At 36.8% G+C, this 27,500-nt stretch overlaps 1 protein-coding gene across 5 annotated transcripts in view; it reads left to right on the top strand.

Annotated features, from left to right (window-relative positions):
- LOC136856613 (serine-rich adhesin for platelets-like) overlaps positions 1-27,500 on the top strand; it is an 812,762-nt gene that overhangs the window by 391,942 nt on the left and 393,320 nt on the right. For all 5 annotated transcript variants that reach the window (XM_067134543.1, XM_067134541.1, XM_067134542.1 and 2 more), the window contains one exon: positions 13,018-13,057. In XM_067134543.1, the coding sequence (XP_066990644.1) occupies positions 13,018-13,057 (40 nt within the window). The remainder of the gene's footprint in view (positions 1-13,017; positions 13,058-27,500) is intronic.

The following is a 27,500-nucleotide window of genomic DNA, read 5'->3' as shown; positions in this document are numbered from 1 at the left end:
TGAAACTATTAGATGCCACAGTTGGCAGACAGTGAAGCCTCTCTCTCTCTCTCTCTCTCTCTCTCTCTCTCTCTCTCTCATCCTTTTACCGACCGATCGATCTGCCCACCAGCTATGAGACTTTCCACTTGAAACCCTCGTCACTCTTATTGATCTGCAGAAGAAATGTTGTCCAGAAGGAGAACCTTGTACTTCTTTTTCTAAAGTCTCTATTTACTCTGTAAAAAGTCTGGACAATAAGTTTTCTTATTAAAAATCTCTATTTACTCTGTAAATGTCTGGACAATAAATTTTCTTATTAAGCTATATTTTTAGCAATATTATTATAGCAGTGATTAAGACGACAGTGATGTTTACACTGCATAAGCCTAGGTTTCCTCTCTCTCTCTCTCTCTCTCTCTCTCTCTCTCTCTCTCTCTCTCTCTCTCTCTCTCTCTCTCTCTGACAGTCCTGCACCCCCACCTCGTATTCGTCAGTCATGTTTTAAGTGCAGGGGACAGCAAAATATAATCTAAGCTTATTATTGTGTTTGTACAAAAGTTGGTTGCTTTAGGTCAACTAAAATCATTATTGTTTATTAGCTTGTATAAAAAATTAACGTGTTTTCGTAAACTTCACGTGGGTCGTTAGTTATTCATGAATTAATTTTCAAGTCTAGGGGTTGATGTCAAGGTTAAACTGACTGTAAACTGTTTTCGTAAAGTCGAATGAACTCTTGACCCATTCCCTTGAAGCCATCTCCCAGAATAGATCGGCCTGACCTCTGCTTATCTCGCTTACGCCATTTCACAGATCCTGAGCTGACCGCCAGACAACATCCGTGAATAATGACACCGTACCTGTTGTCTGAGAGCTTCCAAACACCGGGCCGGTTGCCACGTACCGTTGTCAGGTTTAACCTTTCATAGGCATGCGGCAGGCGTCATTATTTATTTTGTTTGTGCCTTACCTCCATTTCGGTCCGTTTTCTGTTGGGTGGGCGAGGAAGAAAATCGTCGGGCGTCCGCGCCATATTGGAAGGGGAAACCTTTACTTTTTTATTTATTTGTTTATTTATGGCGCGATGTGTTGCGTCTTCATTTAGATGATTTCGTGTCTCATTTTGGCAGGTATTTGAATTGGTTTATGAATTAGAGAGTTGACGTTGGTATCAGTTCCGAGTTGTGAGATGGTTAGTAGGCCTGTGCTCGAAGCTTTTCGATATGATTATAGCAACGTTGGTTTTCTGTTTCGCTCACTTCAGAGGTTAATTCTCTCTCTCTCTCTCTCTCTCTCTCTCTCTCTCTCTCTCTCTCTCTCTCCTCGGACAGATGTTGTTACTATTAGGAATTATTGCCAAAAATATGGTGTTGTTACACCGTAAGCGAATCGAATTTGTATCTTAGTCCTATCGGATTTGATTCTTAAACACCATTAATAGATTAATAGAGTACGTACTCTATTAATCCTGATTCTTAAAGTAGTTTGAACCAAAATTCATGTGCTTGCGTAACGCGCTTGTGTATGGCTTCCATTTGGTTGCTTTCATTTTACTTTTTTTTTTTATTAATAACAATGGCTAAGAGTTTGCCGTATGTTGTTACTGGAATATTTTATTTTTTTTTTTATATATTTTCCATTTTGGTTATGAAATTGAGAGAAATAACTTGCGGTTGCTGTAAGTGACTATAACTACATAACAAAACTCAGTGGTTATTTATTCTGCATATAAAATAACCTTAAATGCTGTACAAAGCAATTATACAAGTGAATTAGCCATTCTTTAATGTGTTATTAGTTTTTATTATTATTATTATTATTATTTTATTATTATTATTATTATTATATTATTATTATTATTATTATTATTATTATATTCCATTTAGTCCAGTGAACATATGTGTCATGCTAACAGAATGCCTGGAAGTAGAAGACTCTGCCTAATGGTATTCTTTGCTCAAGGCCTGCTTAGGAGTATATCAAATTTCAGTGGCATCAGTACATCGATCCTAAAATGCCATTATCAAGAAATACTAATAGGATTCTATAAAAGTATCCTACTAGTATTTCTTGATAATGGCGTTTTAGGATCGATGTACTGATACCATTGACATTTAATATACACCTTTATACCCCTTATATACTCAAAGTTGGTAAGTGGACGAATTATGTGTGTGTTTGTGTATGTATGTGTTTGTGTTTATGTAGGTGGATGTAGATTATATATATATATATATATATATATATATATATATATATATATATATATATATAGAGAGAGAGAGAGAGAGAGAGAGAGAGAGAGAGAGAGAGAGAGAGAGAGAGAGAGAGAGAGAGAGAGAGAGAGAGAGAGAGAGAGAGAAATATGATTGCTTGTACACCATGATTAACATAAGGAGAATGTTTACTCCACCTGACACAGGTATAGTTCTTGTCCAAGGGCCTGGTGTGAATTCCATTTGTTATGAATTGAAGCTGATGACTGTTAATTAGAAAATTAGAGGTAAATATTATATATTATAGTTATATATATCATGACATTTACGTATTTATTCGAAAATGGACCTTCGGTTGCACTCTTGCAGGCAATGTAATCATTTGGCTGCTTTCATTAAATTTTACCATTTTTCTTTGATTTGGTTAATTCTTGTTTCATTATTATTATTATTATTATTATTATTATTATTATTATTATTATTATTATTATTATTATTATTATAGTAGATGTTTTTCTTGTTATTTTTCTAGCACGTAATTTCAGTCAACATAAAGTTTAGTAATATATACAGGCTTTTGTTTTCTTGACTTCAAAGCGTTGTTTGTCTGAAGATCTCTCTCTCTCTCTCTCTCTCTCTCTCTCTCTCTCTCTCTCTCTCTCTCTCTCTCTCTCTCTCTCTGGCTACATCCAAATTAACCATCGTATAGTGCGTTAATTGCATCCTTCTGGATTTATCTCTCTCTCTCTCTCTCTCTCTCTCTCTCTCTCTCTCTCTCTCTCTCTCTCAATACATTCAAATTAACAACTCTAGGAGGAGACACTTTGCATTAATTGCTTCTCTCTCTCTCTCTCTCTCTCTCTCTCTCTCTCATTAGCTACTTATATCATCTCATAATCCTGCCATCCCCCGCCTATTCATCCCAAGGTCTACATGTTAATACTTATCTCCACCAACTGGAACTCAATTCCCTTCCTCCTCCTCCACCACCACTTTCACCTTTCTGGCTCTCCAGCACCAACACCCACCACCACCACCACCACCACCACCACCACCACCACCATCTCCACCGGTACCTCTTCTTCCTTTTTCCACATAATTCGCCTGAGCTGGAAGTCCGTCTGTATAGGCTAAATATATTTATGTGTGGTATGAATTTTTCATATTCTGAACGCTGCTCCAGAACCACTGGCGTTGTTTCAACCAAACGTGGCGCAAAATCATCATTGGGTCAATGAGATCGAGGCTTCAGCTAGGGACCGTGCTGCCCCCCTCTCCAAGAACATAAAATTTAGAAATACTGCAAAGCGTAGGATCTTCTGTAGCACTGTTGGCCCAGAAAAAAAGCAAAATTTATTTAATTTTGCATTGCTTTCCTTCACTTTTCATCTGTAAGCCTGAGTTAGCAAAGGTCAGTTTGGAAAAGGTCACTAGGTCATGTTGACCTTCACCTTTCCGTGACAAAAAAATCAATAATTGACATTCAGACACACTGTCCGCATGGCATTAATATTCTGTTCATTTTTCCTGTACAAAATTTTTCGTGTGGATTTTGTTTTTAAGTGCAGTCAGCGCATATCCATCAGTTTTATTTTTTTTATATTGGTTTACATCAATCTATCTTTTTGTATGGCCGTGTATATATATAGCTTACGTCTGTCTGTATGCTTGCAATGTGCATCACCTTTTATCCTGTGATTTCACGAGTATTTACTGATATCTGTTGCATTTCTCTTTATGCACGCCGCATTCTTTTGTCTGTTGCCTGCCTCTTTCCGTCTCTGTCCTTTTCTATATATATATATATATATATATATATATATATATATATATATATATATATATATATATATATATATATATATATATATATATATATATATATTATATATATATATATATATATATATATATATATATATATATATATATAAAATGTATGTACATAAAATGTATTATGATGAGCAACTAAGCTGTATGGTATTTTATCTTTTTGAGAGCCCTTGAAAATGTAATTATGAGAAATTACGAAACGTCGGGAGAAAATATGAATATTAGATGTGAATCTTAATTGCCCGTCGTCATGCCTGTTGCATATAACGGGTATGGCACTCCGCGTATGTATATGTGTTTGTGAGAGTATGTGTGTATGTGCATGTAAATAAAGTGTCAGTGGTCTTTGTTGATAATTATTCACAAACATTTATACTCACCTTGCAAGAATCGACGGGGGACATCAAACGGGTTAATAAAAGGTTGAATGTTTTGTTGCTTAATTGCCAAGCCTTGTATAGGGGTCTCCTGTAAAGTATGCTATATTGGGCATACCGAGAAATGAATCTTCTCGGAAATCTGTACGTTTGAGGGACGATTGCAAATGAAGTTTGTTCATATTTAGAACACGGAAAGACTTTTTTCCTAACAGTTTGGTTGTTATTATTATTATTATTATTATTATTATTATTATTATTATTATTATTATTATTATTATTATTATTATTATTCAGCAGATAAACCCATACCCATATGGAACTAGCGTACAGGTGCAATTGACTTGAAATTCAAGCTTCCAAAGACTAAGGCGATCGCTTGAAAGAAGTTACTGAAGATAATAGGAAATGCAGAAAGAAGCGATCAGTTATTAGAAAAGAAAAAAAGTTAAATTGATAAATGAGTAGATAAGTAGATCAAAACATAAATAAATTAGTAAAATACTAGGTGAATTGAGGGAGAAAAATTAGTAACAGGACCAGTCACAAAGATATATGTTTAGATAGGACACACTGTTGGAAAGTTGAGATGACCAGAAATCTATTTTGAGAAAAATAGGCAAGACTCAAAACTACACATTGGTATATATACATTATGAAAGAAATATTAAACTCATCTTACTAAAAAGAAAAAAAAACCTGGGTAAGGAAAACAAGCGAGGTGGCACTGGGTAGCTTTGAGAGAAGGGTGCCAGATGGTGCCACCTCTGAAGAGGTACTAGAAGATGGGTAGTTTAGGTCACGGGGGGTGTGTCTCGGGGGGGCAAGGGAGGGGAGATGAGGGCCAGGGGTTGATGCGTTCAAGTGGTTGGAGAGAGAGAGAGAGAGAGAGAAGACCAGTTATGGCACGCAGCCTTGCTACTCCTCTCAAGCCTGTGGACGGTATTCTGAGGATTTATGTAGGATTATATTAGATTTTCACTTCCCGTATATGCTTGTTTATGTAAGGGTATATATGCATATATGTATATATGTATACGTATATAATTACAAGGCGCCACGTATGTCACAATACCTCACTGCTAATTTTTTTTTTTTTTTGCTACCAGGCCTTTCGATAGCCACAGAGTTTATTGCTTTTAACATTTTTGTGCCTTGGATTGTGTTACAGATCACACCATTCGGTAGATTTAGATTTATCCAACCTTTTAGTTACTGTTGTTTTTTAATTTTTTTCCGCGTTTGAGCTTAATTGCTTTGACCTTGGCAGTATTAGAGGACCAACAATATTTCTGAAGCGCCTTCCAATTACTACATAATCCCCCTCCTCCTAACAGGAGAGAGAGAGAGAGAGAGAGAGAGAGAGAGAGAGAGAGAGAGAGAGAGAGAGAGAGGGCCTAATGTTTTACATTTTATGAATGATTTAATAATAAAAATAGACATTTGGCCCTTAGTTGCAACCCCTTTCATTCCTTTTAATGCACCTCCGTTCATATTCTCTTTCTTCTATCTTACTTTCCACCCTCTCCTAACAGTTTTTATTTCTGTAAAAGAAAACTATTGTGACGGCTTTGTCTGTCCGTCCGCACTTTTTCTGCCCGCCCTCAGATCGTGAAAACTACTGAGGCTAGAGGGCTACAAATTGATATGTTGATCATCCACCCTCCAATCATCAAACATGCCAAATTGCAACCCTCTAGCCTCAGTAGTTTTTTTTATTTAATTTAAGGTTAAGGTTAGCTGTGGATCTTGCGTCTGGCAGCGCTTTGACCTCATCTGTGGAGCAACTGAGCGGCTGGCCGGTCGTAGGATAGTTTTATAAAGCATTATACGTTTTACTTGTTTCACGGTGCAACTGCGAGGTTTTACTCATGTTACACCTGTCAGACTTTTTTTCTGTCAGTTTCCGTTTCAGCGCTGAATAACCTCATAGGTCCCAGTTCTTGGACTTTGGCCTGAATTCTATATATTCTATTCTGTATACTCTAAAATGTCCTCCGGTTATTTCATCTTATTAATCTTGTTGGCTTCTCTTAAATTCCGTTCTTCAACTGGAACCCTCTTTCACATTTATGTTCCCTTGAACGTGATCTATTTTTTGCGGGATGGGTGGGTTATCAGTGACCTCTATCGCTGTGACGCCAACATATATACCCAGATCAATGAATCAGCCTTTTTTTCCCTCTCCCGTCTCTCTTACTTCGTCTTAAGTAGAATCGTTTATCTAGGAGAGCAACTTTGGGGCCATCCCCCATCGATTTCAGATATTGAGGTAATGTTACCTTATTTTCCTAATTGGTTTTACCACTCGAATTTTCTTCGTCATGACAAACTGCTACTTAATTTGTCCACTGGTACTCTTATTCCCACTTTTCGAATTATGCCTGTTTAGATTAGGAAACATTAAATGACTGAGGGTCCCAAGATAATTTGGGAGAATTTTTGATGCGCCAAACACGCCTAGATCGGACAATCACTTTGTATATTGCGTGAAATGTTAAACAAGTGAAAAATGCGCCGAGGTTTCTTCGGCGCAATCGAGTTTTCTGTACAGCCGCTACAGCGTATAATCAAGGCCACCGAAAATAGATCTATCTTTCGGTGGTCTCGGTGCAATGCTGTATGAGCTGCGACCCATGAAACTTTAACAACGGGCCGGTGGTGGCCTATCTTATATCGTTGCCAGAAGAACGATTATGGTTATCTTTAACCTTAAATAAAATAAAAGCTACTGAGGCTAGATGGATGCAATTTGGTATGTTTGATGATTGGAGGGTGGATGATCAACATCCCAATTTGCAGCCCTCTAGCCTCAGTAGTTTTTAGGATCTGAGGGCGGACAGAATAAAGTGCGGACGGACAGACAAAGCCGGCACAATAGTCTTCTTGTATAGAAAATTAAAATGCATGTTTTTAGCATAACAGATTTTCAAGTCGAGGGAAGTTTGTCTGTCAGTTAATGAATTAAGTCGCGTATTTGTTTTGGTGCCTGAAGAGCGATAACTTAGCAAGTGATTCGTCTTTGGATGTGTATTGATGGTTTTAGTAAGGCTCATTCATAAAACTAACCGAAATTGAAATATTTCTTTCATTCAACCCAGCTCCTTCCAATCTCAGTGGCCTATTTTGGAACCTCAGATAATTTAATGAAAATTCCTTGTCCTTTATAATTCATCCAGTCCTTAAATATTTTAGGAAGTTAGAGTGGGACGGTTTTTTTTTTTTTGTCTTTCAGTCCCCTTTTTTTAACCTTATAAATTACGTGATAGGGCATTTAATTAGTGTTCCAGGCCGGAGTAATTAGAATTCAAAAGAGTCCAGCGTTAAGGGGATATATACTTTTTTTAAATAGTTCCTCGGTTGAAGGACGGGAAAAGTCTTCTTTGTTATCGCATGTTTTTTTCTTTCTTTCCCTCTTCGTCGTCGTTCATTAAACAATTTACGAATAGTACGAGACAGGGCTGTGAACTGGAGAGCGTTGGTAAAGAATTCATTATTTAGATCACTCGGTTCTTTGATTAGCATTGTTATTTTTTTTTCAATTTAAACCATTTCAGTGTAAAGTTCGTCTTCTGAATAATAATAATAATAATAATAATAATAATAATAATAATAATAATAATGATGATGATGATGATGAGAAATTCACAATTCTGTCAGTGTAAATATATATTAAAATATATATATTAAACAGTGTAAATTTATATTGAATATATATTTTTTATATATATTTATACTGACATCATTGTGGATTTCTTCGCCATTTTAGTGACTCATGCGATTATGAGATTTTCATGAATAATAATAATAATAATAATGATAATAATAATAATAATAATAAAGTCTAAAGTATAATGCGATGCTTGTGATATTGTTTTGATATTTGTGAGGCATTAACAGTAGGCATGTTTGCTTTAATATTTGCGTGTGTGTATGAAATGGGGTTCTGTTAACATCCAGTTTGTATTTCGTGTGAAATGAGCATTTGTTGAGATTGGAGTGTAAAATGCTACAGGTCACATTTCATATTGGACTTCATATTTTCTTACAAAGAGCCAAGCTTGCGATTTCCGTTGGGGGTTAGTGCCGTCAGTGCACCCCATGCGGTGCACTGTAGGCATTAGTTAAGGCTCTTTGCAGCGTCCCTTCGGCCCACAGCTGCAACCCCTTTCATTCCTTTTACTGTACCTCCGTTCATAATCTCTTTCTTCCATCTTACTCTCCACCCTCTGCTAATAATTGATTCATAGCGCAACTGCGAGGTCTTCCTCCTGTTACACCTTTCAAACCTTTTTACTGTCAATTTCTGTTTCAGCCCTGAATGACCTCATAGGTCCCAGCGCTATGCCTTTGACCTAAATTTTATATTTTATTCTATTCTAAGCTTGCGATGGCTTATAAAAAGGCATTGTGTTTCAATCACAGTAGCGGTAATGGAAATTACTGCTTTCAAGCAATAAAAACAGACATCTGATACCTGCGCTGGTATCTCGGACAGAGAGTGGACACCGTAACCTCATCCCTGCTTGTCCCTTAATTAAAATTGATAGGGAGACGGGTAAAACATGGTGTCATCCCCTCTAGGGGTAAAAAAAATGTTGACAGCTCAAAGTTACATTATTGCTTTGTACCAGTCCAGTCCAAAAGGACGGCAATATCTAGGGAATTTTTCAAGGAATTTTTCAATCGAACCCGAACGTATTGTGTACAGGTATGTTATTCTGCATTTTCTTGTTCAAGATTTGTTCAGTAGTCAAACGTGGAGTTCGCTTTCCGTAGAGTTTGTGGTATACTGAAATATATAAAAATATATATATACAGTATACACATACACACACACACACACACACATATATATATATATATATATATATATATATATATATATATATATATATATACATACACACACACATGCGTACATACATACATACATACATACATACATACATACATAACGAAAGACATAAGATCTGAGAGATCCGTTGGAAGAAGTGTTTAAATAAACCTCTGTGTCTAAAGACTGAGCTAAGCATAGCTCTGTATCCTTTTATATATATATATATATATATATATATACAGTGTATATATATATATTAGAAATAATCAACACAATCATGTGTGGAACAGAAATAAATTTCTGACTCATCCGTCAGAAATATATACTGTATATGTATATATCTTTCTTTCTTTCTTTTTTTCTTTTATGTACTGACTTTTTATAACCTGTGGTCTCGATCGGCTGCCCTGCCTGACATGGCATTTCTGTTTATAATACACATGGCGGAGAAGGATTGCCGTTGTTGGTAAGCCAGAAATAGCATTCCCGAAAGAAATAACGTCATAAGATAGGTAAGAGCTCAGCGCCGCCCGTTTGGAACGAACGCTCCGTTAATTTTGATCTTGAATTGGAGCCTGGCGACGCGGATTGGCGCATCGTTTGGGAGACGTCAATCACGTTACGTCATCCGTCGTCAAGCGCCAGACACGTCGTTTTGGGCCGTCATGCCCAAGGTCTGCCGACGTTCCTGTTCAAGAACCCCCCCCCCCAACCTCCCCACTTTCACTAGCCCGGTTCCTCTTCCTCGGTAGCGAATGGACACGGTAAATGAATGAGAGCCTGTATTTGTGAATGAAATACGTCGTTAGGTTCATGAATGAATGTGGTCTGTGTGAATGGAGGCTTATTCGTAATCGTGGAAATGATAGTTTTTTAAATCTTGTGAATGTCGGTGACGAAATTCCTGTCCCCCCCGCCCTCTCTCTCTCTCTCTCTCTCTCTCTCTCTCTCTCTCTCTCTCTCTCTCTCTCTCTCTCTTACATCTTCAGCCTAAATTTACCCCCCTCCCTCAATTCTGTTGTCCCACCGTCCGAATCCACCCTCTCCCCAACTACCCTCAACCAGTACCCTACTTGTCTGTGTACCTTACACGCACACACACATACACATTGCACTGCTGGAAGACCTCATAATTAGGGTATAGCGACCAGGAACAGCCAGGCCTACATTCCTTTCTTTTTGCCTACATTGATGATCCTTAGTCTGAGAGAAAATTACATGAGAATGATTCTATTCTTGTTTTCACGGAAATTCGTCTGAAGAAAACGGGGAAGGAGGTTTATTAGCGAATAATGACAAACCATGTCGACCAGTTAAAGACAAGAGTCATATCATTATAGCGTCGAGCTTTGCAGCGTCGGCCCTAGCTGCAACCCCATTCGTTCCTTTTACTGTACCTCCATTCATATTCTCTTTCCTCCATCTTACTTTCCACCCTTTCCCAACAGTTGTTTCGCAGTGCAACTGCTCTGAGGTTTTCCTCCCGTTACATCTTTCAGACTTTTACTGTCAGTTTCGGTTTCAGCACTGAATGAGCTCATTGGTCCCAGTGATTGGCTTTTAGCTTATATTCTATACTCAGTGCAACAGTGATATCCAGTTCCACACACGGGGAGGCCTCGACGAGGTAAGGACCTCGCTTCTTTGTTTTTGGAACTGGTCCTCAGTAACCTCCCACTGCTCTTGTAATGTTTGTTGATTGATGATGGTCTTGGCATAGATATTTTTTATTTTAAAACTCTTCTGCTTTATTTACTTGAAGGGCATCGTCCTGACATTTAGCACTTAAAGGACTAGTATCTGCAAAGTCAGGATTTACAGTCAGCAGGCAATATTTCAGTGTTTTTGTTTAGTCAGCAGGCAATGTGGCAACATTTTTGTAGTTAGTCAGCAGGCAATATAGCAATGCTTGTGTTTAGTCAGTAGGCAACATGGCAACGTTTTTGTGTTTAGTCAAGCAGGCAATATGACAATGTTTTTGTGTTTAGTCAGCAGGCAATATGGCAACGTTTTTGTGTTCAGTCAGCAGGCAATATGGCAACGTTTTTGTGTTTAGTCAGCAGGCAGTATGGCAACGTTTTTGTGTTTAGGCAAGCAGGCAACATGGCAACGTTTTTGTGTTTAGTCAAGCTGGCAGTATGGCAACGTTTTTGTGTTTAATGCTTTTAGTCCATTTACATATGAAAAGTCATGATGTGATATACTTACAAATAATTTTTTCGAAAAATCTTGAAAGATTCTGATCAATGAGGAAAGGAATTGAAGTGGTTAATTCAGGTTTAGGTTTTAGGATGGTTGCATTGTTGATTGAATGTGAGTGTGTGTGCGTGTGTATGTATGTATGTATTTGTGCATGTAATGTAAACCTACTTGTAATCGTAGGACCAACTGTACCCTTTATTTTCATAAGGGTTACAAGCCAGTTATCATGTCATCTCAACTCTTGGATTTCTGTTTGATCAGCCGCTTACCATCATGTGATGTTGAATTATAATATATATATATATATATATATATATATATATATATATATATATATATATATATATATATATATATATATATATATATAATAAAGGGAAAAAATTAGGTTTAGCCTAAGCACCCAGAGGCTAATTTCCGTATTAATTGGAACCAGGAAATAACCACGGATTTAGAGTGATTAGCATTGTGGTGTAATTTGTTTCTCCGCTCACTAAAATATTTGTGATGCATAATGGAGTTGCTCCCCCTCCCTCCATCCCTCTTTCCCCCTTCCTCCCCCCTTCAGTAACTGGCATGCCAATTACTTATCCCTTCTTGTGCTTCTAATTCGGCTTTACTTCGGCTGTAATTAATATCGATGGGCGATATCGTTTTCCGTTCTCTTGACTGTTAACGTTGGAACAGTTTCATTACATTACTGGCCCTCCCCCAGACTCACAATCCCACCCCCTTTCTCTACCCTTGACTGACTCTCCCCACCCCCGCCCACCCCTGGTCCTCTTAGAATTTGGTGATTAATATCTTGTGTTTTTTTATCTCTTGACGTTCGCTGTTTTATATTTTGTGTTCTGTTATCGTGTTCTTGCGTTCTTATTATTGCTTTTTATTTTAATTTTATTTTGCTTTTCATTTCTGGTGCAAGGTCGTTTAACCATGATGACGTCATTATAATTCTTTGCGATCGCCTTTCTTACTGAAAAACTGTAACGCTAAAAATGTTTTATTTAGCGTATTCAAATGATATTCAGTAGACTCCATTGTCTGGATGAAAACCTCACCTTAGACTGGCCAGTATTTGCGTGGTAAATGGCTTAAGAGGCATTTTGTATATCCCAGGTCTCTTCCATCCGACCGAGACCTGTTTATAGTTGTGTGTGATTATGGCTGTGTCACTCATGAATGTACAGGCAAACAACCCTAAGTCGTTATATAATGAAAATATAAAATTTTACGGATATATTGTCTAGTATATATTTTGTGAATGAGCAAAATTGTCATTGCAACGAGTGAATAGATAGATATAGATAAATGTATATATATGTATATATACAGTATATATAAATATATATATATATATATATATATATATATATATATATATATATATATATATATATATATATATATATATCACATCAAACATCGCCACAGGTGAACAAATGAGAGACAGAATATAAACTTTCCTATTTCATTATGCTAATATTTTGAATATTTGTTTTTTTGTGAATATGTTTTATTCACAAATATAAAAAAATATCTATATTTAAATGTTCTTATTCACCCACAGGTTTTGACGACACGATCACAGTCCGCCAAGGAAATAGCAGGTAAGTTCAATTTTTATGATTTTTGTATTTAGGTTCAAAGTCCTTTGTGGTTTCTATTTGTGCTCATTTTGTTACCTCTGTGATTGGTACATTTTATGACATTCATTGTTTGTTCAGAACTGAAATTCTTGTAGTAAAGGGATATACATTTATGTATATAATGTATATATACAGTGTATGTATGTATGTCTGTATATCTATATATATATATATATATATATATATATATATATATATTAATAAATATATAATGTATATATACTCGTAAAGGTTTATATTATATATATATATATATATATATATATATATATATATATATATATATATTATATATTAAACCGTTGCATCTCACCATTTGTCGTTATGATGGTCCTGCCAAATTCGCAAATCCGCAAACTCCCACAGGTGATGACTCCCACAGAATAGAGAGTGCCTGGTTCCCCTGTGGAAGTGGGCGTGGGCGAAACCTTTTAATTTGACTGTACAGGTACAGTACACGACGCCTGAGGTGACAAGCATATCGTTCCCTCGTTGCAAGTACCCTGTGGCTGTTGAATGTTGGATTCATTCCGTCGTGTTATTTTGAGATATTTACACGATCTTACGAGTTCATTCTCTCTCTCTCTCTCTCTCTCTCTCTCTCTCTCTCTCTCTCTCTCTCTCTCTCTCTCTCTGGGAACTTAGAAACCTGTGTTCCTTGTGAAATCCGAGTATTATTAGGAACAGTGTTTTCGCAGACTTGTGACATTATTATTATTATTATTATTATTATTATTATTATTATTATTATTATTATTATTATTATTATTATTATTTGCTCTTGATTCAACAAACTTTTGAAAAAGTGATAAAAAAAAATTAACACAGGTCGTACATTCTTCGACAGTTCGTCTGTGATCGAGCATTTTGAGCAATATTGTGAAGTAAAAGAAAAATAAACAATTCCTTCTCCTTCCCTTGTGAATGTAATATAATACTCCATCCTGTCAGTGTAAATGATATGTAGGAGGAAAACATGTATATAGAACATCATTAAAAGCGCTCCCAAGATGCTCCCATTTGACGTAAATAGATACATGCGTCTCGTCTGTATCCGTTGGCAATATCCTTTTGGCAATCTTAGCAACGTATTCTTGATGCAACTTTGCTTTTGCCTAGACAACCTATGGGTGGTAGCGTCACTGAAGCATGTGTTTGAGTATACACAAGCTCTCTCTCTCTCTCTCTCTCTCTCTCTCTCTCTCTCTCTCTCTCTCTCTCTCTCTCTCTCTCTCTCTCTCTCTGATTTTCAGAACTCGCTCTGACACTTTTATGGAGCATATCAGATTTTCCAGGGACTGGAAGCGTGTTGTATCGTTCACCCTCGTTCCCGGACGCAAATTCTCGAGATTTAAGATAGTATTGCACCAGCCCGGTTTTTTTTACCATGTCCTGAAAGTAATTTGGGTGTCGGAAACATAATGAAATTATTTCAAGAGATTTCTGTGGTTAGTTTTTAAGGTATGGCCTCCCGCTTTTTTCAAGGAAAGGTCCCGGTACTCTGTTACGTCTCGGGAAAATGCTTCCCTGACATCCATCTTGCGTAGACAATGCTGGCCAACGGCGACAGATTTATCAACGTTGCAGTATTGCAAGACTTATATAAATGTAGTGAATTCCTAGAGACCAAATCCGTATTACCCGAGCCATTGGCTCTCCGTTGTGCTGTAAATTTTTAAATTAATTTCTTTATTGCAAGTGGAATCAGTAATTCGCTGTGCTGTTAAATTCTATCAGTGATTCTCTATTACTTGCAATGCCTTAATCTGTGTGCAATAATGTAGAATCTTGGATTGATCAGAATTTTCAATTGGCCACCTACCATTATTCTTATGTGTGATTTTATCTCTTCATTTGTTTGCTGGGGTTTTACGGCTGTCCGCGGTGAGTGTTGTTCAAGGCTTATCTTAACTGATATTTCATTAAAGTAACCAGCCGTAGCCAAACGTAAAAATAATTATATTTATACATATATATTTACATATATGTGTATATGTACTTTATGTATATTTATATATATTAATAAATAAATAAATAATATATATATATTCTGTATATATGTATGTGTATTTTTGTCTGTGTGTGTAGAAAGTACAGGTAGAGAGAGAGAGAGAGAGAGAGAGAGAGAGAGAGAGAGAGAGAGAGAGAGAGAGGGATCGCATTATGATATAACCTGATACTAACCACACAGTTTTTCTTAATAACGAGCACCTTTCCACCACTAATGACGCCTCATTAATACACGCCAATTAACCAATCGGCAGGTGACTCATTCCTCTACTCACATCCGAGAGTGCAATAACACTGACCTGTTTGAAACAATGGCCCCGCCGTATTTTTTAGTTTATCCCCTTTAGCATCTATTGACGCGCTTTGAATTGGACAGTGTTTAGTGCGATGTATTCTGGGCTTCGGATCTAAGCAGTCTTACCTGGAAGCTTCGCCCACACACCTGTCTGCCGTGCGTGCTTAGTCACTTGGCCTTGCACGGCGTCCCTAGAACTGATAGAGAGGATATTGCTTAGTAAATGAGTGGAAACAGGTAAATGAGTGAGTTTACCAAGCTCGAATACAGAGTTGAATTGAATTGAATATAAAATTTAGGCCAAAGGTCAAGCACTGGGACCAATGAGGTCATTCAGCGCTGAAACGGAAATTGACAGTAAAGGTTTGAAAGGTGCAACAGGAGGAAAACCTCGCAGTTGCACTCTGAATGTCAGGAGAGGGTGGAAAGTAAGATGGAAGAAAGAGAATATGAAAGGAGGTACAGTAAAAGGAACGAAAGGGGTTGCAGCTAGGGGACGAAGGCACGTGCAGCAAAGAACCTTAAGGAATGCCTACAGCGCCCCGCACGAGGTGCACTGACGGCTTGGAAAGACATATTCCCGTGCACGTTCGTATTACATGTGTACAGAGGTAGATAGATAGATAGATAGATGTTTATTGACCACAACACATACAGTTATTAAAATTACAAGTTCTTTAATTATGGTCTAAAAAAAAGTACATAAAAATGCACATATACTATAAACCTTTAGAATAAAAACAAAACATCTACACTAGAACACTTGAAACCATTCCATATAATATTTTCAGCATTTTAATTTATACAAAATTTTAAATGCAGCTAAATACATACATACGTACGTATGACACAGGAAGCATTTTAAAGAGAATCTGTTATGTGTATATTGATATTCATGTATGCATGCATACACATATGCTTGCGCTTGCACGATTTGGCAGCAACGTGTGCTCGTATGTGGAAATTTACTGTCAGGAATATTTAAAAAGCTAAGGAAGCCACCACTGGAAGAAGTGCAATAAAGCAGGTAACTTGAATATTCGTGATTGTGATGAATGTAGCTTTAAGAAAATGGATGACCGTATTGGCTGTCTAAATCTTAGTTTTTTTTTTTTTTTTTAAAGATTACCTTGCGTGTCGAAATATTTCATTCTCTCTCTCTCTCTCTCTCTCTCTCTCTCTCTCTCTCTCTCTCTCTCTCTCTCTCTCTCTCTCTCTCTCATTGTGATGAATTTGGCTTTTTATAAAAAAATTGATGACCGTATTGACTGTCTAAATCTTAGTTTTTGTTTAAATCTTAGTTTTTTTTTCTTTTGAAGATTACCTGCATGTCGAAATATTTCTCTCTCTCTCTCTCTCTCTCTCTCTCTCTCTCTCTCTCATTGTGATGAATTTAGCTTTTTTTAAAAAATGGATTACCGTTTTGGCTGTGTAAATCTAAATCTGTTTTTTTTTTTTTTTTATAAAGATTGCCTGCATGCCGAAATCTCTCTCTCTCTCTCTCTCTCTCTCTCTCTCTCTCTCTCTCTCTCTCTCTCTCTCTCTCTCTCTCTCTCTCTCTCTGTTGTCTTTTAAAATGGATTAAGTAGGTGTCTAAATCTTAGCTTTTGACGGGATTTTTAACGAAATAGATGCTGATAAATGCCACCATGAAATCGTTGTTCTCTGTCTCTAACATCTCTCTCTGTTGTCCTAAGAGGGAAAGGAGGAGGAGAGGGGAAGGAGGGGAGGCTGTTGTGGATAGAGAGAGAGAGAGAGAGCTGATAAAGAGAGATTAAATGCCAGTATTTACAGTCGACCTGAATGGAGAAAAAACACAACGAACGGAGAATTACCAGACAGAGAGAGAGAGAGAGAGAGAGAGAGAGAGAGAGAGAGAGAGAGAGAGAGAGAGAGAGAGAGAAACAAACGTCACAGTAGCCAAGATCGTATTCTGCCGCTTGGACCCCTATAGGCCTACGCACAACCAGGAGGCCTGGAATCAGGGTCCAGAGAAGAAGCCTGGAATAATAGCATCCTATCGATCGCCCTGACCTGTGTTTGCTATGATGATGCTTTTTCCCTTTTTAATTGTAATAATTTTATATTTCGGGGTTTGCTAGCTAGTAGCTAGCGCCGGGACAAAGAGAGGCGGTGGGGCATGTGCTATTTAATAGCCTTTGGTCGAAAGCGACTGGAGAGTCCAACAAAAGACCCATTGTTCCGGAGCTCGAAAACGGCGTCTTTGTTTCGACGGATGATTCTTCTTCGACTTATTGTTATAAAGGGTTAATTACCGACGGGTCGTTTTTCGTCCTGTTTTTGCTGTTTTTTTTTTTTTTTTTGGGGTCCTTCATGCGTTGTTTCTGTGGCGGATAAAGTCCCGGGGAAGGGGGTGCTGTGGATTTTTAGCATTGACTAGGTCAGTGCTTTTTTTTTATATAGGTACAGGGATATTTATTAGGTCAAATGGAGAGACAAAAGTTACGTATGTTTACCTGTATATAAATGCCACCATGCACGTATGTATATATGTATATATATATTTGCATGCATATATATATTTTATATGTTTGTGTGTATATGTATGTATGTATGTATATGTATGTATATGTAAATACATATACACATATACAGTACATGTGCGTGTGTTTATGTACATTATAAGGCAACGTGAATTCACAGTGTTCTGTGTATAACGGTGAAAGTCTGCGGATGTTAAACTCCCAGGTTTAGATTTACCAACATCCAGCTGGGTCCAGCCGCTCGCCACTGGCCTACAAACAGCAACGCCGAATGACGTATCTCTCACGGTGCACTGTAGGCATTACTCGGCCCCTAGCTGCAACCCCTTTCATGTGCCTTTTACTGTGCCTACGTTCATATTGTCTTTCTTCCATCTTGCTTTCCATCCTTTCCTAACAATTGATTCACAGTGCAGCTGCGAGGTTTTCCTTCTGTTACACCTGTCAGACCTTTTGCTCTCAGTTTCCCTTGCAGTGCTGAATGACCTCATAGGTTCCATCGCTTGGTTTTTGGCCTTCCTTCAATATTACCGTCATTTTGAATGAGATAGATTCAAAGATGTCTATTTATACACATATATATCATATACATATATATAATGTGTGTATTTTGAATGCTTTAATAATGCTTTAATATATTATAAATGTTAACTCAAAGCTGATGAAATATATATTTTTAGTAACTTTAAAATTAAAGGATTACCTGCTTTTAAGAGTTTAATTTTTCGTTTGACAACTAATTCAAGTTGGTGCTGATTATTTTGATTAAATTTCATATTAGATATATGATATAAATTGTGAAATAGGAGACAGAATGTCACTGATTATTATTCTTCAGGAACTTAAATGTCGCGATGCCAATTACATGTATTACTGAATATTTGTATCTATATTATTTATGAATTAATGCTGAATTATTGAATATGTGTAAATAATATATTATTTATGGTAGCGACAATAGAAATTACTAGCGTTTTTTAATCAAAATAGTGAAAATAGGAAAATGATTTGGTTCAAATTCATCAGTATCATCGCTGTGAAAGTGAATTTTGATAGCACCCATAAAACGATCGCATAGATTCAAATTGCGATAACAATACGAATAATGATTTCGATAACGATAGAAGTAATACTATTGGTAATGGGAACAACAACCAAAACATTGCCCCGAGGAGTCAATTTAAAAAAAAAATGAGTAATTGATTCAGCGCGTTTTTTTTCAGTCGGCAGTGCACTGGGTTTAAACCTGCCGGGTATTATTGCATTTCAGACGAACGACTGACCAGGTTTTTTTCACCACAAAAATGCTATCTTTGTCTTTGTGGTTCTCTCTCTCTCTCTCTCTCTCTCTCTCTCTCTCTCTCTCTCTCTCTGTGTGTGTGTGTGTGTGCGCGTGTGTGTGTCGGGGTTTGGTTGCTTAGTATTTATGTATGCTTATTCATCATGCATATGTAAATGTAAACTCTACTGTGTTCATGTTCCTATGCAGTATGTATGTGGTTTATACATGTAAACATATCACACATTATATATATATATCATATACACAAACACACATATATTTATATATATATATGTGTGTGTGTGTGTGTGAGTATATATATATATATATATATATATATATATATATATATATATATATATATATATATATATATATATATATATATATTATATGTATGTATATATATACCTAGATACATACATACATGCATACATATGCGGGTATATTATACATATGATATATATATATTATACACACATATATGTGTGTGCGTGTTTGTGTTTTGACTTTCTTCAACTCGAAAATTTGATTGATCACGAAACCTGGCTGCCGTCACAGCTTTATTTATTTATTTATTTATTTTTTTTTTTAAGTTTTTGCTTAACACATCTCAGGAACCACTGAACGGAATTTCAATCGCCGTTCAAATCAGACAACAGCTGACCAGCTTCAAGATCCAAGATTCCTAAAATGCAGGTGATTCCGAATGTTGGCCATTCTTTGCCTTCCGCATTGAATACATTTGCAGGAAAGATTGGCAGCGATGCGAAAAGGATTAAGACCACGTCCGAGTCAGTCATGTGACCACTTGACCTCATTTCTGCCGTGATGGTGGAATTGTCATAAGGCTTTGCATTGCAGACCTCAGAAATGAGTTCTCGGGGATATTTGATTCAAACACACGACTACTTTCAATAAATCTGCTTTGTTTACCGGTCAGAATTATATGTCAGAGGGCCCTTTTTAGTTTTCTGTAAAAGAAAACTATTGTCTGTCCGTCCGCACGTTTTCTGTCCGCCCTCAGATCTTAAAACTGCTGAGGCTAGAGGGTTGCAAGTTGGTATGTTGATCATTCACCCTCCAATCATCAAACATACCAAATTGCAGCCCTCCAGCCTCAGTAGTTTTTATTTTAATTAAGGTTAAAGTTAGCCATAATCGTGCGTCTGGCAACGATATAGGCCAGGCCACTACCGGATCGTTGTTAAAGTTTCATGGGCCGCTGTTCATACAGCATTATACCGAGAACACCGAAAGATAGATCTGTTTTCGGTGGCCTTGATTATACGCTGTACAGAAAACTCGATTGTGCCGAAAAAACTTCGGGGCATTTTTTTCTTGTTTATTATTAACCCTGTCAGGTTTTATCCTCATTTCAAATTGCTTTTGTGCCAAGCTCACCCTGAGCGCTGAGTTTTCAAGTAACAATAATTTCTTTTATTTGGTACATGTAGAATCACGGTCTGTGTTTGACGGTTGAATTTGGTGCTAGCTTAAAGAAGGATAGTTTTACTTTATTGCAGTATGTTCAGATAGGAAAAATAACATAGATAAACGTCCCAAATGACAAGTTGAAAATACTCACAACAATGACTGCAAGAAAACAAGACAGTTACTCACTTAGCAAAAGCTACCTATTTGTCCGTTTTTTCTGGTGAATTCCCCGTAGTGCCATCAGTGCACCTCACGGGATGCACTGTAGGCATTATTAAAGACTCTTTGTAGCGTCCCTTCGGCCCCTAGCTGCAACCCCTGTCATTTCTTTTACTGTACCTTCATTCATATTATCTTTCTTCCAGCTTGCTATCCACCTCTCCTAACAATTATTTCAAAGTGTAAATGCGAGGTTTTCCTCCTATTACACCTTTCAAACCCACCTGCTCGGAGTTTCCCCTTCCAGCGCTGAATGACCTCATAGGTACCAGTGCTTGGCCTTTGGCCAAAACTCTATATTCCATTCCATTTTCCTGGTGGATTAGTTAATAGATTTGTTTGATAATTATGCGTTGAATTGCCAGTTGGGGTCCATTCGACGTGAGTACATGGTAATATTGTGCTTGAATTGCCCACTTTATTGTGGGAGTATACCCCAAGCTGGCACCGAGTTAAGTTAACTTAAGTCAGTTTGGATCAAGTTGCCTTTGTTCTGCTTCATAAACTCATTTCAGAATGTCAGCACTGCTATATTAACAAGAGGATCGAATGTTTCAAAAATTTTGGTTTTTGATGAAATGAAGTGGTCTTAATTACATCCAGGGATGTAATTAAGATTGTGAAATAGTTTCCCAGAGGATGTCGTGCAGTTGGAACTTCAGAAGTTCAAGGCGAAGATGTAATGCATTACTACCCTAATACTATTCAACTTGTATTTTAATATTGAACATTCATTTTTATAGATGTTTATTGACTTGTTTATTTGTCTGTTTTCTAATAACTGATCTTCTCTTTCTGTATTTCCCATTACCTTCTGTTACTTCTTTCGAATGAACGCCATATTCTTTGGAAGCTTGAATTTAAAGTCAATGGCCCCTGTTGTAAACTTGTTCCATATGAATAGGGTTAATTAATAATAATAATAATAATAATAATAATAATAATAATAATAATAGCTATCCCCGAAAGGTTTATACAAGTCTTACCACTTTGAACAAAGTCAGGTCTGGGCTGTTTCTTCAGGTCGAGGTATTGATATTGATTGACAAGCTTTCATTTCTCTTCTCGTATAGTAAATGCCGAAGACGGAAGTACGGAGGGTGTTAAATACAATAGGCGTGACATATATATCTCCACGTCAGTAACTCTGACATAAAATCACGGAATGACAATATTTCTTCAGGTATTTAAAGCAGAGTTTTTTTTTTTTTTTTTTTTTTTTTTGCGCCAGAGTATATTTCTTAGCATGTGTATGTTCAGATTTTGTGAGAAATTTCTTGTTATTGAGTTTATTTTTACGATAAGGTCATAGCTACCGTTTATTTATTTATTTATTGTTTCTTATTCATTGGTGTGTGTAACTTTGTAGCTTAACTTTTTCTATCAAGAGTGTTCTTCCTCCAGTTTTTCAAATCTTATATTGGAAGGTTAGTGAGTGTGTTTTATAAGTCATTGACTGACTCCTGCAATAGTTATGAACCCTTTTAAGATATCGGAGATCAGAGAATAACGAAGTGTCCTGGATCGCCATAAATGAATGGCATCCAACTACACGAACTATTCAAGTTTCGGTTTTTGTCTCGGATTGTACTGGGCTGTTTTATACGGAATCTACTGTAGCATTTCATTGATGTGTTTATAGCGTTTTCTGCATAAATTCAGCTGTAAAACTATAGCGTGTAACATAATTATTGATTGTTTTCCATGGTCTGATGAACTTCAGAGGTATCGCTACGTCTGTGCAGAATAGCTGAAACAGCGGTTTGTGTCAATAGAACGTAATTGTTTCATGATTTTTTTTTTTATACGTTTTCAAAACGTGTGGTTCTCCTCTAAGAGTAGTTATGTTCATAGTTCCCATATCATATGAAACCTGAGCCTGTGTCACTGTACCTCGAGACACTGTAACAGTATTTCAGGTCACTGTACCTCGAGACACTGTAACAGTATTTCAGGTCACTGTACCTCGAGACACTGTAACAGTATTTACAGGTCACTGTACCTCGAGACAGTGTAACAATGTTTCAGGTCACTGTACCTTGAGACACCGTAACATTATTTCAGGTTACTGTACCTCGAGACACTGTAACATTATTTCAGGTCACTGTACCTCGAGACACTGTAACAATGTTTCAGGTCACTGTACCTCGAGACACTGTAACAATGTTTCAGGTCACTGTACCTCGAGAGACTGTAACAATGTTTCAGGTCACTGTACCTCGAGACACTGTAACAATGTTTCAGGTCACTGTACCTCGAGAGACTGTAACAATGTTTCAGGTCACTGTACCTCGAGACACTGTAACAATGTTTCAGGTCACTGTACCTCGAGACACTGTAACAATGTTTCAGATCACTGTACCGCGAGACACTGTAACAGTATTTCAGGTCATTGTACCTCGAGGCACTGTAACAATGTCACAAGAAGGACAGCTCGTTATACATTGGTCACAAGGAAGAATTGTAGTGGAGTTTAATGAACAATTTGAAGCTCTGTGTCGCCTGTTCAAGTGCTCTTGTTTCTAGCCTCGGGAATTAATTTGGGTCTCCTCATTTACATTTTTCGATTTTTCCACCCCCTCCCACCCCTCCTCTCTCTCTCTCTCTCTCTCTCTCTCTCTCTCTCTCTCTCTCTCTCTCTCTCTCTGTTCTGAATCGTCTTTCTATTTTCTGATCCTTGACCTCATATCGTTTTGACTTTGTTTCCTCTTTCTTTTTAATTTCTAATATTCGTAATTTTTTTTTATTCACTATCCTTCCTGGATAGTTGAGGATTTTTAAGTTTTTAGTATTTTCTTAAATGATTTTTCTTGCTGATTCTTTTGCCCAATGTTGTGTGGATGTTTTATATATATATATATATATATATATATATATATATATATATATATATATATATATATATATATATATATATATATATATATATAGTGTGTGTGTATACATAAATATACATGTGTGTATATGTATATATACACATACACATTGTCATGTTACTGCCTTTGCATGTGTTTGTTTACGTATTATGTACATACTCGTATTCAAGCTCTTTTAAGAACCAATCGGATCCTCTTCTTTTCTGTCCTCCGCTTCTTCATCCTCCTCCTGGAATCCCCCTCCCCCGTCGTGGCCTACACCTTCCCCTTCCCCTCCCCTCCCTTCCCTAGGACACCCCCTGTCACCACCTCTTCCTGCTCCTCCTCCAGTTTGCGGTGAAGTAGGAGAAGAGGAGCCGAGGAGTAAGAGAGAGAGAGAGAGAGAGAGAGAGAGAGAGAGAGAGAGAGAGAGAGAGAGAGAGAGAGAGAGAGAGAGAGAGGGACAGAGACAGAGAGCGAGAGAACTTTAGAACCAGTTGACCTCAACTCTTCCACCTGTTGTGATGTGACTTTGTGTGTGTGTGTGTGTGTGTGTGTGTGTGTGTGTGTGTGTGTGTGTGTGTGTCCGGGGCTAATGGAACTCCCAAGAGATTGATAAAGATAAGACAGAACGACGCTGGTTGTGATTGGAATCGTGTGTGTAATCAGTGACGCCGTGATGTTGTGATGTTAACTAGGACCTAAGTGGTGGTAATCGTGTTGTGGAGATAGATATGATATATGTATATATATATATATATATATATATATATATATATATATATATATATATATATATATAGCTCTGAACAAATACAAGTGGTATCAATTACACTGACAACGGAGCAGAATCGAAAAGTGGTTATAGCTTCGTGAAGAGTGAATTTGCAATTGTGTTTATTTCATGTGGTCGACTTTAATAAGAGTGTTATTTCTTTTTTTTTTTTTTCACCCGCGTGATGTGAATTTCAGAGTAATTCTCAATTGATTGGCTGTAATAATGCGCAATTTTTTATGAGCGTAATTTGGAAGTAAATTTTTAATTGGCCAGCTATGATAGCCAGCTGATTTTGAATGTTCAGCTTAAATAAATCAGCAGTTATGTGTAGGGCTTATTAAAGGTAACTTTTGTTAGTTATAATCCGTTATTTTTTTGTGTAATTCTGATAACAATAACTGAAATGTAGTTGATGCCGGAAACCATTTAAAAGATGGTCACTACGATTTTGCCACTTATTAATTGATAATTTAATAATTTTGTTGGTGTTTTCGAATAAGCAAAACTGTCCTTTAATCTTGACAACAGTAGTAACATGGTGGGTTAGATATGCTGGGGAATGCAGTCTTTCAATACAGTTAACAGATTTGTCTAGTGAGAGGCAAATTTTAGTTCAGACGGATTTAAATTTATACTAAACGAAGTAAATGTATACTAAAAGTCAGTGTATACTAAACGAAGTGAATGTACACTAAACGAAGCACTACAAAGCCTTGTTTGTGTGCAGAGAAAATCCTGAAGGTGTTACTTTATATTTCTGTGGAGATGCGAAATAGCTAATGTTTTTCGCACTAATCTTACGGAAATATCTATGCGGATCAATGGTTTATATCGGATGTGGTTTTTTTATGAATTTCCTTGACACATTTCTATGCCAAAACTTTCGAATATGTTTGCATGTTTTTATCTTCATAAATTTCCATTGTCTAATGCTGGTAGTTATCGAAAACAGTCAAAATATCAACAGTTCGCTGAAACTTTTGTCTTTAATGTCGGTTCACATCTTAATTCACGTTTCAAAGCAATTTGGGATTATTTGAGAAGCCGCTGTTGGTTACTGTGCGGATATTTTTACGTGCTAGGTTATACCTGCAGTCTGACATCAAATCTTTTGTCATTTATATTGGTTCAAGTCTTAATATTTCCGAAACCTTTATTGTTATTGATTATTGTGGGGACATTTTTAGTGCTGGTTTATATCTGCAGTGTGTCCCCCAAGTTTGCATGCAGACAAAAATTTTGTTTTGAATTTGTGCTTGCGCAGGTACGGGCTGGTGCTTACGCATACATCATGTATGCTTTTTTGATAATACATTTAAAGAGTCCACAAAAGTGCATGAGGATAAATTGGAAACAACAGTCCATTCCGACTGTAACGTCATCACGCAGTCGTCTTAAAAATAAAATAAGATATTCGCCAATGTTTTTTTTTTTTTTATTTCTTATTATTCTTCCTCTTTCATTTGTTGTCGATGCCTCTCAGTCTGGACGAAATCTTCCCAGCTTGGTTACTCCTGGAACCCGCTGGATTTGACCCTTGATATTGGGTGGTCCGGTAAGGATTGCCTTTCTTTCTCACTCGACTTTTTTTTTTTTCCTTCTCGCCTGTTCTCTTCCCTTCTCTCTCCTCACTTGACGTTTTCTTCTCACTCGGTCATATTTGGTAGAGGCCGGTTGTAGGGATTCGAAAGCCCTAGTGGGCAACCGAAATGAAATTGGGAGGCAGAAGCACCCACGGGATGTACAGTAGAATGTGTATGGTGGCCATATTCTCTGTTTTTTTTTCTGGATGAACTTTAATGTTTTACTGTTTTATTTAGTTATCAAACTTAAGCTGACTGGTTGTTGTGTAAGTAATTTTTTCTTTTTTAGGCAATGTAGATACACACTCCTGTTTCAGTGCTTTATTTCCTTATCAGACTTAAACTTTGTTTCTTTTAGACGATCCAAATTTGTCAAATGCGTCTTGAAATCGAATGTTTATTTGTTAAATGTACCTTGAAATCGAAGATGTATTTAAAAACATAAAGTAAGATACAGTGGAATATAGTGACCCACAAGAAGGAATTCCATGTCAACATTATCACAGTCTCCGAATAAAAAAAAAAAAAAAGGAAAAATCGGCCCGGTGTTATATAATAGGACAAGGAAGACCGGACTGTCATCTTTTATTTTATTTTTATTTTTTGTCGACTGTAGTTGCAAAGGCGACGATGGAATGACGTGTCGAATTACCTCGGTACGAATGGAACAATGCCACAAGAACAACAGTACCAGACGCAGCTGTGTTCTTTTGCATATTTTGCGAGAGTTTTGGTAGGATCTAATTCAAGATCTGCTTGCTTATCCCCAGGTAATCAGTTCCATCAAACTTACAGTGAATTGATGGTTTTCTGATGGGGATGATTAAAGTTACGTGTGTATATAAGTATATACAGTATATATGTATGTGTTTGTGTGTATGTATAAACCACATATGTATGTGTGTATATATACATTATATATATATATATATATATATATATATATATATATATATATATATATATATATATATATATTTATTTTATAAATGTCAGAAGTCACTTACAATAGCAATTTCTTATCGCTGTCTAGAACCTATTACATTCTTGGTTATATGTTAATCCATGAATTAACTTACATCCGTTTTAATTACAAGTTTATTACGCTTATTTAACTGCTGTTGCTGATAAATGTTCTCGCTGGTAACGGTATTGCTGCAAAATGCCGTCGCAAATTCCAGGGTCACAGCCTGACGCCAGCAACACCATTTATTATTGCTGCACAGTATAATCAGCGACCAATCAAGTTTTGGAAATAGATCCATCAGTGAAATTTTCTCAGAAGCTTCAACATTTGCAATTTATCCAGTTATAGTTTTTTTGAATGATTGTAACTTCATTGACGGAATAAAATAAAAAGTAAATATAAGCGAAGAGAAATCCTTCGGTCCATTCCTCGGAGAGCTGATAATCACCTCAGTGGTCTGGTAAAAGACCCCCG

The sequence above is a fragment of the Macrobrachium rosenbergii genome, chromosome 36, assembly GCF_040412425.1.
Source record: "Macrobrachium rosenbergii isolate ZJJX-2024 chromosome 36, ASM4041242v1, whole genome shotgun sequence".
Lineage (NCBI taxonomy): Eukaryota > Metazoa > Arthropoda > Malacostraca > Decapoda > Palaemonidae > Macrobrachium > Macrobrachium rosenbergii.
The sequence above is the reverse complement of the archived record's forward strand: the minus strand, read 5'-3'. Positions and strand labels throughout refer to the sequence as shown.